The following is an 18,889-nucleotide window of genomic DNA, read 5'->3' on the forward strand; positions in this document are numbered from 1 at the left end:
CTTTTGGATAATCTTCTAAATTAGAAAGTGATTAGCTTATCTTTCCTTTTTCCCGTTTCCTGCCTCCTGGGATATAGAGGAAATGCTAAGAGTGGCATTGTCCAATAGGCATCCATTAGCCACATGTAGTTTTTTAAATTAAACTATTAAGTATTAATTAAACTATAGTTTAGTTATAAACTATAGTTATTAATTAAACTAAGTATTAAAACTTAAAAATTTTTAAATTTTAGTCCCTTGGTCTCACTAGCCCATTTCACTGCTCAACAGCCACTCCCAATTTGTTCAGCACAGACACAGAACATCTCCGGTGTGGCACAAAGTCTGCCTGGACAGCAGTGGTATAGAGCTCTAGCAGCCCTCTGAGGTCTTGAGGTTGAAGCTGGGTGCTGAAGACAGCACAGTCTGGAATTCTGATAATATGTCAGGCTGCCACAGCCATACTGGACTTTCACCCTCTGTACTTTTGTACTTCCGTTTCATTGACATTTTTTTCTGCTACATACAAACCTATACCTAAAAAGATTAAATAATAAATGAGGAAAGACTTCAAAATTCTATATACAGAGAAGCTCGTGACACTAATTTTTCTTTTGACTTCCAGTGGCATGATAAATAGTTCTCCATCCCCTCACTTTACATCTGAAAGTGTCCTCAGGTCAAAATGAGTCTCTTGTAGACAGCAAATAGATGGGTCTTGTTTTTTTATCCATTCTGATATCCTATGTCTTTTGGTTGGCGCATTTAGTCCATTTACATTCAGTGTTATTATTGAAAGATATGGGTTTAGAGTCATTGTGATGTCCGTAGGTTTCATGCTTGTAGCGATGTCTCTGGTACTTTGTCTCACAGGATCCCCCTTAGGATCTCTTGTAGGGCTGGTTTAGTGGTGACGAATCCCTTCAGTTTTTGTTTGTTTGGGAAGACCTTTATCTTTCCTTCTATTCTAAATGACAGACTTGCTGGATAAAGGATTCTTGGCTGCATATTTTTTCTGTTCATCACATTGAAGATCTCCTCCCATTCCTTTCTGGCCTGCCAAGTTTCAGTAGAGAGACCGGTCACGAGTCTTATAGGTTTCCCTTTATATGTTAGAGCACGTTTATCCCTAGCTGCTTTCAGAATTTTCTCTTTATCCTTGTATTTTGCCAGTTTCACTATGATATGTCATGCAGAAGATCGATTCAAGTTACGTCTGAAGGGAATTCTCTGTGCCTCTTGGATTTCAATGCCTTTTTCCTTCCCCAGATCAGGGAAATTCTCAGCTATTATTTCTTCAAGTACACCTTCAGCACCTTTCCCTCTCTCTTCCTCCTCTGGAATACCAATTATGCATAGATTATTTCTCTTTAGTGCATCACTTAGTTCTCTAATTTTCCCCTCATACTCCTGGATTTTTTTATCTTTTTTCTCAGCTTCTTCTTTTTCCATAATTTTATCTTCTAGTTCACCTATTCTCTCCTCTGCCTCTTCAGTCAGAGCCGTGGTTGTCTCCATTTTATTTTGCAGCTCATTAATAGCATTTTTTAACTCCTCCTGGCTGTTCCTTAGTCCCTTGACCTCTGTAGCAATAGATTTTCTGCTGTCCTTTATACTGTTTTCAAGCCCAGCGATTAATTTCATGACTATTATTCTAAATTCACTTTCTGTTATATTGTTTAAATCGTTTTTGATCAGGTCGTTAGCTGTCATTATTTCCTGGATGTTTTTTTGAGGGAAATTCTTCCGTTTGGTCATTTTGGATAGTCCCTGGAGTGGTGAGGACCTGCAGGGCACTTCCCCTGTGCTGTGGTGTATAACTGGAGTTGCTGGGCGGGGCCGCAGTCCGCCCTGATGTCTGCCCCCAGCCCACCACTGGGGCCACAGTCAGACTGGTGTGTGCCTTCTCTTCCCCTCTCCTAGGGGCGGGATTCACTGTGGGGTGGTGTGGCCCGTCTGGGCTACTTGCACACTGCCAGGCTTGTGGTGCTGGGGATCTGGCATATTAGCTGGGGTGGATCAGCAAGGTGCACTGGGGTGGGAGGGACAGGCTCAGCTCGCTTTTCCTTCAGAGATCCACTTCGGGAGGGGCCCCTCTTCCGTGGACCTCTCATCTACGCTTGGCTCCAGAGAATCCGTTCTGCTAGTCTTCTGGTGATTTTCTGGATTATTTAGGCAGGTGTGGGTGGAATCTAAGTGAGCCGCAGGATGTGGTGAGCTCAGCATCCTCCTACCCCGCCATCTTCCCAGAAGCCCCCCTGTTTTTTTTTCTTATTTTTCTTTAATGAGATGATTTTATATTTATTCTCTGAAAAATACATGTTTCAATGCTCAGAATCAACCTTTGAGAACTAACTACATGGTCTCCAGTGCTAAGTGGCATAATTAGACTGACACTTCTGTGAACTGAGAAGTTGTTTTTAACATTTCACAACATTCTCTGGCTCTTAAACAATGGGGAAAAAATGTATTCCTTTAATTCCTGTGTTTTTCCAGTGAGACCAGAACAAAGCGAGTGATTAACTCTCAATAGACCCACCAAGTCTCAAGCCTCACTAGGGTAAGGGAATCCTTGAGAATTTTGACAATTCAGTTACTATAGATGTTTTCTGCCCCTGCAGTATTCAATGACTCAGAGTTTGTTGATGATGTTCTTTCTCAAAGCTCTCAGTGAAGAACCCAAACATGCACATTGAGTAAGTGGCTCCTATCACAGCCTGCATCCTAACACCCCAACCTCTGCAATACAAGTTCAGTTCCGGACCGTATGCTTTAAAATATACATTAACAAAGTACAAGCACATTCAGCATAAAAGACAATGGGGAGGCTACGTTATGCTCTATTCCTTTTTTTTTAATTGAAATATAGTTAGTTGACCTACAATACAGTCAACATCTATTTAACAAACATTTATTGAGCACCTACAATGTGCCAGGTACTGTGCTAGGCTTTCAAAGCAATTAAGTGACAGAGAATGTTTAGCCCAAAGAAGTCTCAAAACCAAAGAACTGAATTGCCTTTAAACTTTTTGGTATGCAATCGAGGCCTATCGAGGCTCAAAAGGACGAAAAGAAGACCTACATGTGGACAGACATGTAATTACCAACAGCAACAATAACAACGATGATGGCTAATATTTATTGGGTCCATGGTACAACTCTATACCCTGTTATTTTCTAAAAGCTTTATGTATGTTATTGTATTTAATATTCAGAATAATCTTATGAAGTGCATGCTATTATTAATCTTATTTTAATTATGCAAAAACACATGTTTAGAGAAATGAAGTAGTTAGATCTTGGGTTGTGGCTGAGAGGCAACTGAAACATCCTACTGAATTTCAGAGCCTGAGCCCTTAAAATTTTAACAGGCAGAGATGTGCTCTTCACCATGAAAGTGTTCAGAAAGAATCAGTGAGAATTGATATACAAAGGACAGTACATGGGCCTCAAGGGTTAATTCAACAAGCACCAGCTACATGCATTCACCCAGCCACAAAGAAGGGTGAACAGTCTTGCCCTTGAAAGAAACATGTATAAAATAATTACAATCAGAATAAGGGCAATGATAAATATAACCTTGGACAGGAGACATAAATCCAACTCAAGGAGGAGGGAAGTCAGAGAAGGCCTCATAAGTGAGATGACTTTAACCCACAGCATAAAAGGATGTATACGATTTTGCCATATAGAAAAGGCTGGTAAAGTTATTCTGGGCAGAAGTATTTTCTCAGGGTTTAGTGATGGTCATCTACGACCATGATTACTGGAGAAGTGGGGAAGATTTCCTGCTGCCTTGAAAACCACTATTCACCTACATGTTCAGTCAGCACCTAAGGAGAAAGAGAGAAGCCTCTAAGGCCCAGAGCACACCTGCAATGCTTCATCCCTCTGCAAGGAAACTGCCTGAATTACTTCATCTGATCCTCAAGGAGAGGTGAAAGGACAGAGCGCAAATGCAAAGCCAGTCTTTGTAATTCCAAAGCCAAAGGGACAAATTTTATTATAACCTCTAAATTGTCCACAATGATATGAGTCGGTTGGGTGAGGTGGAGTTTGGAGAGGTGAAAGAATCTACGAGGTCACCAAAATGAGGAAGGAGTACATGACAATGAAGCTACTGTAGGCCAACACAATAACCCTCTCCACAAAAGTGTCAGTGCAGGCAAGCCTGGATAATAGCTGGAGACCACAGGAGTCATGGCCAGGCACAGCAGGATCACAATAACAGAGACATAGACTGTCTCATCCTACTTCACCAAGAAACACTAATAGGCATGATAAGAAACGGACTTGGCATGGTCACCTAGAATAAAGGACAGAAGTCTGGAGTAGAAACATGCATGGGTAGTATTTCCCTTCCTTTCATTCTTCAAGTTAGGCCTAATAAGAATTTTCTACATTCTGGTGCTGGGTGGCTCAGTCAGTTAACCATTCAACTCTTGATTTTGGCTTAGGTCATGATCTCACAGTCTTGAGGGCGTGGAGCCTGCTTGGGATTCTCTCTCCCCCTCTCCCTCTGCCCCCACCATGCTCACATTTCCTCTCTAAAAAATACATATAGGGGCGCCTGGGTGGCGCAGTCGGTTAAGCGTCCGACTTCAGCCAGGTCACGATCTCGCGGTCTGTGAGTTCGAGCCCCGCGTCGGGCTCTGGGCTGATGGCTCGGAGCCTGGAGCCTGTTTCCGATTCTGTGTCTCCCTCTCTCTCTGCCCCTCCCCCGTTCATACTCTGTCTCTCTCTGTCCCAAAAATAAATTAAAAAAACGTTGGAAAAAAAAAATACATATATATTAAATAAAAATAAATTTTAAAAAATAAAAAATAAAAAATTTCCTACATTCTGTATTTACATTTGGATAAGGCTAAAAGTGATCTTTTCCTTAAAATGTTTGACTTGATCTTTCCCTATTGCTATCTAGAACCTATGCCCTTTTGATATATTTTTTTTAACTTATGGATACTGGACATTGTGAAAAGGCCTGTGGAGACTGAAGACCTACCTTTTGTACCAACATGTCACAAGAATCGAAATGGCCCCAGGGACTTTTTCAGTACTTGTAATCAGACAGTCCATGGTACAAGACACCAAGAACCAATCAGAAAATAGAAAAATTCATGGACACAATTTTCTTTTTTTTTATGTTTATTTATTTTTGAGAGACAGAGCATGAGCAGGGGAGGGACAGAGAGAGAGGGAGACACAGAACCCAAAGCAGGCTCCAGGCTCGGAGCTGTCAGCACAGAGCCCCACATGGGGCTCCAACCCACAAAATTCAAGACCATGATCTGGGCCGAAGTCAGGCACTTAACCGACTGAGCCACCCAGGTGCCCCCAGACACAATTTTCAAAGATACATTTCTCCACAGTGGAAGAGAAGATCATATTGGCACTCTCCTCAAATATCCCATGATAATTCCTCTGTTTGGTTCTCCTTCTTAATGAAATATAAGCTGTTGTCATTAGGAGACTGAACACAGAAGGGAGAAGGAAGGGAGGGAGGAAGGGAGGGAGGGAAGAAGGGAGGGAAGGAGAGAGGAAGTATGTCATAGCAGTACTCTAACTTACAAAACATCTGTCAAAATATTCTCCTTTGCATTTGCCATTTAGTTTGAGTCTCAATGTTACCCAACCTCATGATATTCTTGGATATCATAGAGGCAATCTGATCTCTTCCCTTGGAACATTATACCAAGATACAAGCAAGTGTTTGGTTATTAAGGAGAATCACAGCAACAGTAACATTAAGTCCTTACATTTGTTTTTGCCATTCCTGAATGTCCCACTGAAATCAAAATTCATTTCAAAAACAAAGAATAATTAGATGTTTTTCTTTATCACTTTCCCATTTTTATTCCATCCCTAAGTTCTTTTTGCCCCACAACTTCCTCATGGCAATTTTCACCTCTGCATTTCTGAGTGTGTAGATGATGGGGTTCAGCATGGGGGTGACAACTGTGTAGAACACGGCCACCAGTTTGTCCTCAGTGAAGGTGGAGGAGGGTCGCATGTAGAGGAAGATGGCAGGTCCAAAGAACAAGACGACCACTGTGATGTGAGAGGCACAGGTAGAGAGGGCTTTGCGCCTCCCCTCTGCAGAATGGTTCCTCAAGTTGACAAGGATGATAATATAGGAGGACACCAAAATGAGGAAGGAACACAGAGCAATTAAGCCACTGTTGGCCAACACAATAACCCCCTCCACAAAGGTGTCAGTGCAGGCAAGCTTGAATAATGGCTGAAGATCACAGAAGTAGTGGTCAATCACATTGGGACCACAGAAGGGTAACTGGACAGTGATGAGAATCTGTATAATGGAGTGGAAAAAGCCCCCAAGCCAGGAGCCAGCCACCAGTACATGACACAGTTGGCGGCTCATAATGTTCATATACTGAAGAGGCTTGCAGATGGCCACATAGCGGTCATAGGCCATCACCACAAGCAAAAGGATCTCAGTGACCCCAAAGAAGTGGAAGAAGAATATCTGAGCCACACAGCCCTCCAGAGAGATGGTTTTAATCTTGGCAAGTAAGTCTGTCATGAATTTAGGGACAACAGTAGAGGAGTAAGTGATCTCCACCAGGGACAAGTAGCTAAGGAAGAAGTACATGGGGGAACGCAGACTCTTACTGACATTGACTGTCAGAACAATGAGACCATTGCCCACCACTGTGGCCAGGTACACAGGAAGAAACACCACAAAGCACGCTCTCTGAACCTCTGGATCCTGAAACAGGCCAGTGAAAATTAATTCAGTCACATTATTTGTAATGGCCATGGACTCCATCTGGAGAAAATGTATCTCAGAGAAGAGCCCTGTGACAAAACAAACACATCATAACAACAATCCTTCATGTTTATTTAGCACTTGCCTGTTAATAGAGCCCTTTTGCACATATTATCTTATTGGTTTATTTTACTTATTTATTTGTTAATATCACAAACGTTTATCCATTCACTGCCCAACAGTCCACTCTATACAAGACACTATGCAATCTATCTTGCAAAAAAACTCCATGATCTCCTTATCACAAGGGAGAAAACCAAAGCTCAAAGGGGTTGGGAATTAGCGAAGCCTCCCAGTAAGAAGTGGATCCAGAACAAGAACCAGATCATTTTATTCCAACTGGTATGTTATTTCAAGTATACCACACTGGAAATAATAATCAACATTTTCAGCATTAATAACTATCCATATTACCAACAATTCTCCCATTCTCAACATTTCTCATCATGCCTTTGCATGAGAAATTCTCAAGTAAACGTCTCGTGAATCCCTGGTTTCCTCCATTTACTTCCCAGAAATGCCAATTTCATTCATAGTTCTCCCTTTCTAAAGAATATCTTCAATATTTTCCTTACACGGATTATCTAAGTTTCTGGATTCTCTCAGGTCCTATGGTTTTTCTCAGTCCCACATCTTCATGAATTTTTACAAACATTTCGAGAAAATTTTGATACCTGGGGTCCAAGTGGACATCTGGAAGTTGTTGAGAATACAGGTCAGTATCAAACAACAGTTCGAATGTAATATACGGGGATTCACCAGTTTGCTTGTTTCTGTCTTTCAGTTTTCCCACCATTGGTATTTTTTGTCAGCAGGAGGTGAGGATTTATTTTAATTCAGTTCTTTAACCAAATGTTTTATTAAGTACCTACCCTGTGCCCAGGCGATTTGGGACATACAAGAGAAGAACGAAAGATGGCTCTCACCTTCAGGAAGCTTGTAACTACATGCGATTCAGCAGCACGTTCATGACACGAGGCAGAGGAATCTCTCAAAGATTTTCTCTGCTTTTGAAATTGGGTTGAAGGTGTCAAATCACTATGTTGTACACCTGAAACTGATGTAACGTTGTGTGTCAGCTATACCTCAGTTTAAAAAAAAAAAAAAAGTAAGACTACCCTGAAGTATTTCTTATTCCTTTTATTTTTTTCTTCTTTCACTTGGGCTCCCACACTGAAATAAATTAAATACCTCCCTCATCACTAATCTTTCTCATAGTAAAAACTAGAAGATATACAGAAGGTGAAAATACACTGAGAGAATCCTCGGTGAGTCACCTGGCTAACACTGGAGAAGAAATGGGAGATTGCGTGGCATGAAGGAAGGGCACTGAAGAAGAACAACTGAACAGGAGAGGCGAAGCAAGGGGAGGTTCCCTTTCTGTTCCAGAGGAAGGGAAACAAGGAAACACCAAAAACAACCCACAGACTCAGGGAGCCTGGGTGGCTCAGTCAGTTAAGCGACGGACTCTGGATATCAGCTCAAGTCATGATCTCGCTGTCATGAGATCGAGCCCCTTGTGGGGCTCCATCCTGGGTGGGGCCTGCTTGGGATTCTCTGTCTCCCTCCCTCTCTGCTCCTCCCCTCTGTGTGTGCTCTTTCTCTCTCAAAATAAATAAACTTTAAAAATCTTAAACAAAAACAATCCAGCCTCTGGTGGCCGGAGGAAACCTCAAGCATGTGGTGACCTGATTTCACCATTGTCACTGTCATTGTCACCCCGACAGCCACAGCAGCAGATACTGTTGTCCTTTAATCAGTAGCTACGGCGTGCTGGACTGTGATAACCATTGTCCCCTCAATTAATTCTTCCTGTACCACTTTGAGGTCGCTAATTGGTAGGTGAGTCAACTGTGACTCAGAGAGGTTAAGTAGCCTGCCCAAATACAGCTTGTGAACGATTGAGCCGAGGCTGAAACCCAGGCCTTTCTAGAAAGGGAGAGAGGACCACCACTCCTCAGCCAGATGAGAAAGTGGTTGGCCACTCCAGCACCTTACAGAAATGACATCAAAACCCATGGTTGATATAAAACTTGTCCAAATCCATTTATTATGCCTTCCCTGTGAATAGCAGGAACATGGCAGGCAACTGCAAGTTATCGGGAACATTTCAATGCCACCATCTCTGGAATAAGAGAGACGAAGAAGCTATGTGGGACACTGAGCAGAGTGTGAGACTTGGGAATGTCCCCTCCTCCCCTGCCCCTCATGGCACGGCTTTAGTCAGGGGTTAGAGCTGCAACTGGTGACTCTGACCTGTGGAGTGGGTATCTCCCAGCAGGCGTGCTCTGACAGACCCCTCTTCTCAGGGGGTCTTACAGCAGCACCGCCATTCTGCTCAGCCCTCAGACTTGAATCTTTGCAGTCACCTCTGACTCCTGCCTCTCCTGCTTTTCCCACATTTACACACTCTCCACAACCCACTGATTTCACCAATTTCCTCCTCCATCTTCCTGAAGTCTCGGTCTTCAGGCAGGATAGGAGCCCATGTGAGGATCACCGCAGCTCCTCCATGCACCGACCGTCTCCAGGTGTCACAGGTCTTCCCCCCCCACCCCACCTCCCGCCACCTCCCGCCAGCCTGTATGCTGAAGTCAGCATTCTCCCTGAGTCCCTGTGCTCGGATCACTCAGACACCAGCCTGTTGCCTGGATACAGGCCTCAACTCCTCCACTGACTTTCAGAAGCTCTAAAGTATTTCCCCATGCCCTTTTAAGCCAACTTCACTCACCTCTAAATACATATTCTTGCTCTTCTTAGAAGTCCCCTCACCTTCACAAAACAGATGAACATAAGGGAAGGGAAACAAAAATAATACAAATACAGGGAGGGGGGCAAAACAGAAGAGACTCATAAATATGCAGAACAAACTGAGGGTTTCTGGAGGGGTTGTGGGAGAAGGATGGGCTAAATGGGCCGGGGGCACTAAGGAATCTACTCCTGAAATCATTGTTGCACTACATGCTAACTAATTTGGATGTAAATTTAAAAAAATAAAAAATAAAACAAGTTTAAAAAATTAATTAATTAATTAATTAATTAATTTTTTTAAAAAGTCCCCTCACCTTCTCATGAAAGCAAGCTGATAACCACCACAGGAGCATCTTACTTTTCACATTACACGCCATGCCTGCCCCTCCACCTCCCGATCCAAGTCCCACCCACTCTACAGTGTCCGCTGCCTAGGAAGCCACCCCGGTCACTTCCACACTTGTGCGTTCGTCTCAGCTCTCGACTCTGGAAATGAGTTTAAGCAATCTGTCTGTTCAGTGCAATAAGGCATGTGGCACCGAGTTCATAGCAAGCCCTCAATAAACATAAGCTATCTTTTTTATTGTTGTTACACTTCTAAATGCAAATCTGAACACATCATGCAGTGACCTGAAATCCATCAATGGTCCCCCTGCCTACGAGGCTAAGTCCAGTAGTATTTGCATGGCATGTACGAACTGGAGCCCGTTCTCTAGTTTCCCTGCTGCCACTGCTCCCGGAGCCCGCTTTCCAGCTAGTCAGAAATAGACATCTTTCTCCCAAACTTGCTCTTTGCACGTATGCTGTTTACATTTTGTGTGGCATGCACACCTCAGCTTTCTAACTGTTTACTCTTGTTTTATTTTTTTTTAAGATTTCATTTTTAAGTAATCTCTACAGTCTCTACTTGGCATTGAGTTGGGGCCAACCCAACCATGCTCCAATGACTGAGCCAACCAGGCACCCCAAGGTTATTCTTGTTTTAATGCTCAGATCAAAACCACTCAACATTCCCCTCTAGCCAACACTTCTGTGTTTGTTTGTTTGTTTGTTTGTTTTTTACATCTTTCTGCTGGAATATTTACCAATTTTTATCATAATTACTGTTTCAGTATCTGTCTCCCTTAATAAGCGGAGCTTGTTCATGTCTGAATCTTCAGAACTAAATACACAGTAAGTACTCAGTAAATGTTCACGGAGTTGAATTTAAAAATGAAGAGATTCTCAAGGCACCTGGGTGGTTCAGTCAGTTAAGCATCCAACTCAATCTCAGCTCAGGTCTTGATCTCAGGGTGGTGAGATCAAGCCCCACGCTGGGTTCTGCACTGGGCATGAAGCATACTTTAAAAAAAAAAAAAAAAGGAAGAAGGAAAAGAAGAAGAAGAAATTCTCTACCACCTACAGTTAGAACCATACAATTTATTACATTTGATTTTTATAGAGACTTTTATTGCTTATTGTGGTTTCATGTTGCCTATTTTTGTCTTCAGTTTATTACTCCTCAAACCCACACGGCACCTAAGTGTCAACCTTACAGATGGTGCTCACTATATATGTAGAGTTTTGATTGGTAAGTTGATTAACCGGTAGAATTGATAAGAAAGAGTAGGTTATTTAATGCTGTCTACATTTTCCTTTCAGTCTATCTTGACCTCATACAACACAGGTGTGACTCTTTTTCATCAAACATATATAGTTGTGAATAATGTAGATCATTTCTATTTTGGAAACAGACATTTACATTTTACTGCACAAGATCAAAGACACACATATCCCAACTTTGCTATTAAAATATTACTGGGGCACCCGGGTGGCTCAGTCGGTTAAGCATCTGACTTCAGCTCAGGTCCTGATCTCACAGTTCATGAGTTCGAGGCCCACATCAGGCTCTGTGTGGACATCCCAGAGCCTGGAGCTTGCTTCAGATACTGTGTCTCCCCCTCTCTCTGCCCCTTCCCTGCTCACACTCTGTCTCTGTCTCTCAACAATAAATAAATGTTAAAAATTTTTTTTAAAAGTTATTACTTCTACCTCATAGATTATTTTCCATGAATTATGTTCCATAGAAGGCATTAGTTGCTCTTTGTTTTATGCAGTGCTGCTTGGACATGAATTGCCCAATTCTCACTTAAGAGACCAAATCTCTGACACACTCCTGTACATATAACATCTGAGTCTATACATTGAGAAGATTACCATTTAGGACCACATGATATATATTTTAAAATACAAACAAAAAGTTCATTAGGGAAATGTAAGACAATTGTATCAGATGAGCTCATGGCATCATTGTGAGGCATGGAAGTGATGAATCACAGGTCAGAAGTGACCCGCCTTTTTAGTGGAGGGAACATTTCCAGGTTCACGGACCTCTAAGGGACTGGAGAAAACAAAACGAGAACACCTGCTGAGCCGCCCTTCTCTCTCCTCGGGGGCTGGTCTCAGGTAGGGATTGTGGGAACAAGCACTGCAGGTGGCTGCCGATGCTGAGCTCGATCACATCATGTGTCTCTGGGAACGGATTTTTTTATTTTCTTGGAATAGGGTAACAATTCATATCTGACATGGTTGTTGCAAGAGGGCTGCCTGGCAAACAGGAAGCTCTCAATAAGTAGTAGCTATTATCAGCTCGCCCTTCCTGGTATTTATTTACATTTCTCTCTGCTTTCTCATTCCCCTTGCCCGAAAGAAAGACAGCTAGTCGGCAACAAATTACCTCCTCCAGCACTTCCCCAGATAAAACCCTCACCCTAGGATCACGGATTAGAAGGTAACCCGTGGATTACATGTAAACCTAGGTAGGTAAGTGATGTTCTAGACCCTAACTAGGTACAACTTTATCCTCCCAAATACAGTCTGAATGACGAGGACGAAATAACAAGTGATAGAGAGCCTGGAAGACCTACTGCAATGAACTGAAAGTCACATCACAAGGGCCTCCTTCCCACAACTCACTCTAGAGCCCAAGTGGTACTTGACGGAATCCCAGAATGTGAACGTCGAGGAGAACTTTAGGGCACATTCTGTTCAGCCCCCTCCTTTATACAGGGGCAGAAACTGAGGCTCGGGGAGGAAAAGTGACTCATTCTACATCACACTGTGATCTGGAGCCTATCAAAGTCTCCACATTCAGTCAACCTGAGACATCCTCCTGGGTATGGCATTACCTACCTTGTTTGAGTAATGTTCAGTTTTACAGCAAAGACTTGAACATAAAGGTTCTCCTCCTTAGAATCAGGAGCAATTTCTCCATCTGTTGCAAGAGCCCATCACTCAAAGGGATGTCACTCAAAGGGCTGAGGAGACTGACACGGTGCGCCCTGGAACACAGGAAGCTCTCTTCACAACAAAACTGTTCCACAGGTTCCTTCCTCCACATCGAAGGCCCCCAGTGGGCTGAGCCACTTCATCACAGCTAAGACATTAGGCGAAACTGAGGAAACTTCAGAGCTGAAAGGCAATTTAAAGACCATGAATCCCATCTTCTTAGTTGACAGATGAGGCAGCGAAGAGCCAGAGAGTTTAACTGACTTCTGAGTCACTCAGCTAGTGACTGGTCAAGTTGCTGAGGCACTGTTTCCATGACAATGAATTCCCTTCTAGTGACTTTGATTTTGTGATTGTGATTGCCAACTAACAGTGCCAATCTTGCTTCCACACAACAAAATTCCACGGGTTCTATGATCTTTTAGAAAATGAACAGCCTGTGGTGATGCAGGTAAATCACAAAGGGAAGGATTCAGGGAATCATCCCCGTAGTCGGTCTTTAGATCATCTATTTAGAAACTATAAACTAGAAAAAAAAACAGGTACAGAAAAGAGCTAGCCAATGAGTTTTAGGTTCTATTTTTTAGTTTAGAAAACCCACTCACACTCACTAGAAGACCAAAGACTGTTTTTCAATATTGAGATGCTTAAACTATTTAAAATAAATTGAGCCTCACAGTGTGATCAAGAGCCACATTCCCCATGGAATTTATTGTCTCTAGTGTAAAACTTTACCAAAAATTTGTGAGCTAGGAAAAGGTTCAAGATGTTTTTCAATTAATTCAGCTGGAGAACTTTGAGAAGTTATAAATACCGAGCAATTATGCTCTGAGAGAGGAAAGCTAAAGACATAACAAACATTTAAGTATATGAAAATAAAATGCTGAATTAGAAATATAAAATCTAAGAACAAAAAAAAAAGTTTTTAAAATGAGGAAGGGGTGAAATGAGAGTTGATTAAACTCAAGAAAAAAGAAAAGCCAAAAAACTTGTGTCAGCAATGAAAATTAAAGTACCAAAGGGAGAATATTCAAATTAAAATATAATAAACAGCTTGAAAGTAAATCAGACAATCAAAGGAAATAAAATGACATTTAAAAGGGCGAAAAGAAAGAGGTGGAAATAGAAGTTAGACCAAGGAGACCTAATATAATTGATGTCCTTAAAAAAAATCAAAACAATAGGATAGTGCCAATATTTAAAACTATAATCCAAAAAATATTTCATCAATTTAAAAATACCTAAATCTTGAGGCACCTGGGTGACTCAGTCGGTTAAGCATCTGACTCTTGACTGCAGCTCAGCTCATGATCTCACAGTTTGTGGGTTTGAGTCCCACAGCAGGCTCTATGCTGACAGTGCTTGGGATTCTCTCTCTCCCTCTTTCTCTGCCACTCCCCTGCTCACATGCTCTCTCTCCTCTCTTTCAAAATAAACAAATAAACTGAAAAAAAAATCCTGAATCCACACATTTAAAGGATCCACTGGGTACCAGGAAAGATTAACACAGAACAACCAACCCTGATATGTATTCTAATAAAACTATTAGACATTAAAGGTAAAGAAAGGGGGGACCTGGGTGGCTCAGTCAATTGAGTGTCCGACTTCGGCTCAGGTCATGATCTCGCAGTCCGTGAGTTCGAGCCCTACGTCAGGCTTTGTGCCTGGAGCCTGTTTCAGATTCTGTGTCTCCCTCTCTCTCTGACCCTCCCCTATTCATGCTCTGCCTCTCTCTGTCTCAAAAAATAAATAAACGTTAAAAAAATTTTTTTAAAAGAAAGAAATCCTCAGGAACTCTAGGCAAAATTATAAAATAACTTACAAAAACAGAAGAATTCTTGTGGCATGCAAATTCCCAAAAACACTATAAAGCAAGGCAACTGTGTAGCAGCATTTTCAAGAATGTTAAGAAAGTATAAACTAGAATATTATTCCTAGCCAAGCTGTCCTTTAATAAACTAAAGTTTTGATCATATAGTAACTCAGTAAATACTGTATGTACATAAGCACCCTTTCTGAAAAATCTACTACATAAGGAGTTTCATCCAACCAAAAGATGACTGAGAAAACTTCAATAGAAGGACAGGCAGGGGGCGTCTGGGTGGCTCAGTGGGTTAAAGCATCGACTTCAGTTCAGATCATAACCTCAAAGTTCGTGGGTTCGAGCCTTGCATCAGTCTCTGTGCTGACAGCTCAGAGCCTGGAGCCTACTTCAGATTCTGTGTTTCCCTCTCTCTCTGACCCTCCCCCACTTGTGCTGTGTCTCTGTCTCTCAAAAATAAGTAAATGTTTAAAAAAAAAAAAGGACAGTCAGTTCTGTTAGGTGTTTCTTTTTCATGCAGTTTCAAGACTTTGTTGTTAGATGCAAATACTATTAGGATTATTATGTCTTTTTGGCAAATTGATCCATCTGTCACCTCTTTATCTCTGGTAATATTCCTTGTACTAAAGTCTACTTTGTCTGATATCAAAAGAGTTGCTCTAGCTTTCATTGATTAGTGCATTTATTATATATCTTGTTCCATTTTACTCCTAATCTATGTATGTCTTCACATTTAAATAATGCCTTACAGGTAGGATAAATTTGGGCTTGGTATTTTATATAATTTGAATATTTTTAAATTAGTGTTTAGATAATTTACATTTAAGTTAAGTATTGATTGGTTTGACTTACTTCTTTTTTTAAATTTTTTAAGTTTATTTATTTATTTTGAGAGACAGAGGGAGTACAGCTGGGGAGGGGCAGAGAAAAGGAGAGACAGACTCTTTTTTTTTTTTTTAATGTTTATTCATTTTTGAGACAGGGAGAGACAGAGCATGAACAAGGGAGGGTCAGAGAGAGGGAGACACAGAATACGAAGCAGGCTCCAGGCTCTGAGCTGTCAGCACAGAGCCCGACGCGGGGCCAGAACTCACGGACCGCAAGATCATGACCTGAGCCGAAGTCAGCCGCCCAACCGACTGAGCCACCCAGGCGCCCCAGGAGAGACAGACTCTTAAGCAGCCTCCACACCATCAGCATAGAGCCCGATGTGGGGCTCAAACTCACAAACTGTGAGATCATGACCTAAGCTGAGATTCAGTCAGACGCTTAACCGACTGCACCACCCAGGTGCCTGCCCCTTGGTTTGATTCAATCCAAACACCTTTCCAATTCTTTACGTTCCATTGTTTTTGTTCCCTTTTTCCTCATTCTCTGCCTAATTTTGAATTAGTTTATTTTTTATTATTCCATTTTACCTCACTATAGATTTGTACTTCTTTTTAAAATATTTTAGTATATACATATATACATATTTTAGTATATACATATATACATATATGTATATATAATAATAGAGACTATATTATATAACATATTATATCTTCCATTCATCATCTACCTTGAAATACTTTTATGCAACTTCATAGAGTCTAAGAACCAAAAAACAGTATACTTCCAATTCCTGCCTCCCACTTCTTATGATGTTTTCATATAATTTACTTCTACATATACTACAAACCCAGAATGTATTGCTACTACTTTTGCTTTAAAAATCACTTATTAGGGCATCTGGATGACTCAGTCAGTTAAGTGATCAACGTTGATTCAGGTCATGATCTGATGGTTTTGTGAGTTCGAGCCCTGTGTCGGGCTCTGTACACTGACTGTGTGGAGCCCGGGATTCATTCTCTCTCTCTCTCTCTCTCTCTCTCTCTCTGCCCCTCCCCTGCTCACACTCTCTCTGTCTCTCTCAAAATAAATTCTTTTTTTAATTTTTAAATAACATTTTGGTGTGCTGGGTGGCTCAAGCATCTGACTCTAGATTTCAGTTCAGGTTATGATCTCATGGTTCATGGGATTGAGCCCCACACTGTCAGTGCAGAGCCTACTTGGGATTCTCTCTCTCCCTCTCTCTCTGCCCCTCCCCTGCCTGTGCCTGCATGCATTCTCTCTCTCTCTCTCAAAATAAATAAACTTGAAAAAATAAAAAAATAAAAATCACTGATTTTAAGAGCAAATAAAATAAGAAAAACATACTCCTTTATATTTACCCTTTAACCATTCTGAAGTGCTTCACTTCTGTGTATATATCCAACTTTCAATCAAATATAATATTCTTATCTGCCTAAAAAACTAATATTCTTGTAGTGCAGGTCTTCTAGTATGAATTCAGTTTTGGATTGGCAATAAAAATCTTTTTTTTTACTTCCATTTTGAAAAATATTTTCATTTGTATAAAATTATGAGTTGACAGAGGTTTTTCTCCAAATAGTTAAAGACACCACTCTATTAAAGATGTTACTCTATTGTCTCCTATCATATATAGTTCCTGATGAGAAGTCTGCTGTAATTCATATCTTCTTTTTTATATTTCTTCTTTCCACTGTATGCCTTCAAGATTTTCTCATTGTCTTTTATTTTCAGCAGATGGAATATGATGTGTCAGCATAGGGTTTTTTCATTTCTTTTGTTGTTGTTGTTTTTCCTACTCAACTTTTCCAAGACTTTTAGATCTATAGTTTGACATATTTCATAATTTTTGGAAATTCTCAGTCACTGTTTCTTCAAATACTTCTTTTGCCCCATTTTCTCTTTAGGATTCCAGTTATGCCAATGTTAATTTTTTTATATTGTCCTAGAGATCCTGCATACTCTGTACTTGGTGGGGACGGGTTCCTGCTCTTTTTTTCTGCTTATGTTTCAGTTTGGTAATTTATAGTAACCTATTTTTTTAATGTTTATTTATTTTTGAGAGAGAGAGGGAGAGAGCATAAGTAGGGGAGCCGCAGAGAGAGAGGGAGACACAGAATCTGAAGCAGGCTCCAGGCTCTGAGCTTGTCAGCACAGAGCCCAAAGTAGGGTTTGAACTCACAAACCATGAGATCATGGCCTGAGCCAAAGTCAGGCACTCAACTGACTGAGCCACCCAGGCTCCCCTATTTTAACCTATCTTTAAGGTCACTATTCTTTTCTTTGCTGTGTCAAGTCTACTGATCAGCTCACCTAAAGCATTTATCATTTGTTACCATGTTTTTATGGCAGCAGAATTTCAACTTACATCTTTGGTGGGTCTAGTTTGGCAGACTTATTGCCCTACCCGCAGGCAGAACAGACCTTAAATCATATCGGCATACGATCTGGGTCCAGGCCTCTCTCCTGTGCCTCCTCAAGGATAGAATATTCTTTTCTTTTATGCTTCACCCTGCCCTAGTGGATCTTCACATGAACCCCGGGGGCAAGAAGGTTCTTCCCCCAAGACCTAAGGCTCTTGTTCTGTGAGAGAGAAAGGTCTGAGTGAGGCTTTATGCTTTTCCCACAGTGGCAGCTTCTATCCTCAAACAAGCTTGTATCACCAATATAGATTTCCTCAATCTACTGCCTTGTCCTCAGTGTTTCTCATGAGCATTCAGTGAAGGCCCCTATAGAGAATATCATACGAGTGTGCTTCATTGAACTCCATTGTGTCTGTGGCATTCTGTAGTCTCATGCTAGCCTACATTTCTTACCCACTTATATGGCTCTTGACATTTCTTCCTTCAATGCTCCCCAGTGAAACAGTGCTGTTTCATCTCTGCTTGGCGGGGTTTATATTTCAGGATATTTAGTTGTTCTAAAACCTCAACTCTTTAATACATTCCCCCAAAAGTTATGAATTCATATATTATCTAGATTTTTCCCATTCACAGGCTATAAACAACACCCTTTCCAGTTTTCCACATCCGAGGCAAAAGTAGAAAATCTAAATAAATCTTCAAAATGTTTGTAAGACCCTAACACTGAAAATTAGAAAACATTTAGAAAGCATTTAGAAAAATTAACGAAGACCTAGATAAATTAAAGGATATACCACTTAACATTCAAGATCATTAAAGTGCCAAATACACCCAACTTTATAAATAGATTCATTGCAATCTCAAATAAAATCCCAGAAGATATTTTTGTGCTAATTTACAAGCATATTTTTAATGTACATGAAAATGCAAAAGGCCAAAGATATCTAACCTACCTTCAAATAATCAAAGTTGGTGGACTTCCACTACTGATGGCCAAGAATTATTACAAGATTACAGTTATAAAGACAGATATTGATGCAAATATAGACAAACGGACCAATAAGGCAG

General features: G+C 41.1%; 1 protein-coding gene across 1 annotated transcript; it reads right to left on the minus strand.

Moving 5' to 3' along the window:
* Nucleotides 1–4,879: 4,879 nt before the first annotated feature.
* LOC132676331 (olfactory receptor 4B1) lies at nucleotides 4,880–9,292 on the minus strand. Its single transcript, XM_078433473.2, has one exon. The coding sequence runs from the start codon at nucleotides 6,764–6,766 to the stop codon at nucleotides 5,831–5,833; it is 936 nt and encodes a 311-aa protein (XP_078289599.2). The 5' UTR covers nucleotides 6,767–9,292; the 3' UTR covers nucleotides 4,880–5,830.
* Nucleotides 9,293–18,889: the final 9,597 nt, after the last annotated feature.

Source organism: Panthera onca, chromosome D1 (genome assembly GCF_046562875.1).
Source record: "Panthera onca isolate mPanOnc1 chromosome D1, mPanOnc1 haplotype 2, whole genome shotgun sequence".
Lineage (NCBI taxonomy): Eukaryota > Metazoa > Chordata > Mammalia > Carnivora > Felidae > Panthera > Panthera onca.

What these genes read in the sequence shown, in the direction of transcription:
- LOC132676331 (XM_078433473.2), bottom strand. Translation starts at nt 6,766, where the DNA reads ATGGAGTCCATGGCCATTACAAATAATGTGACTGAATTAATTTTCACT.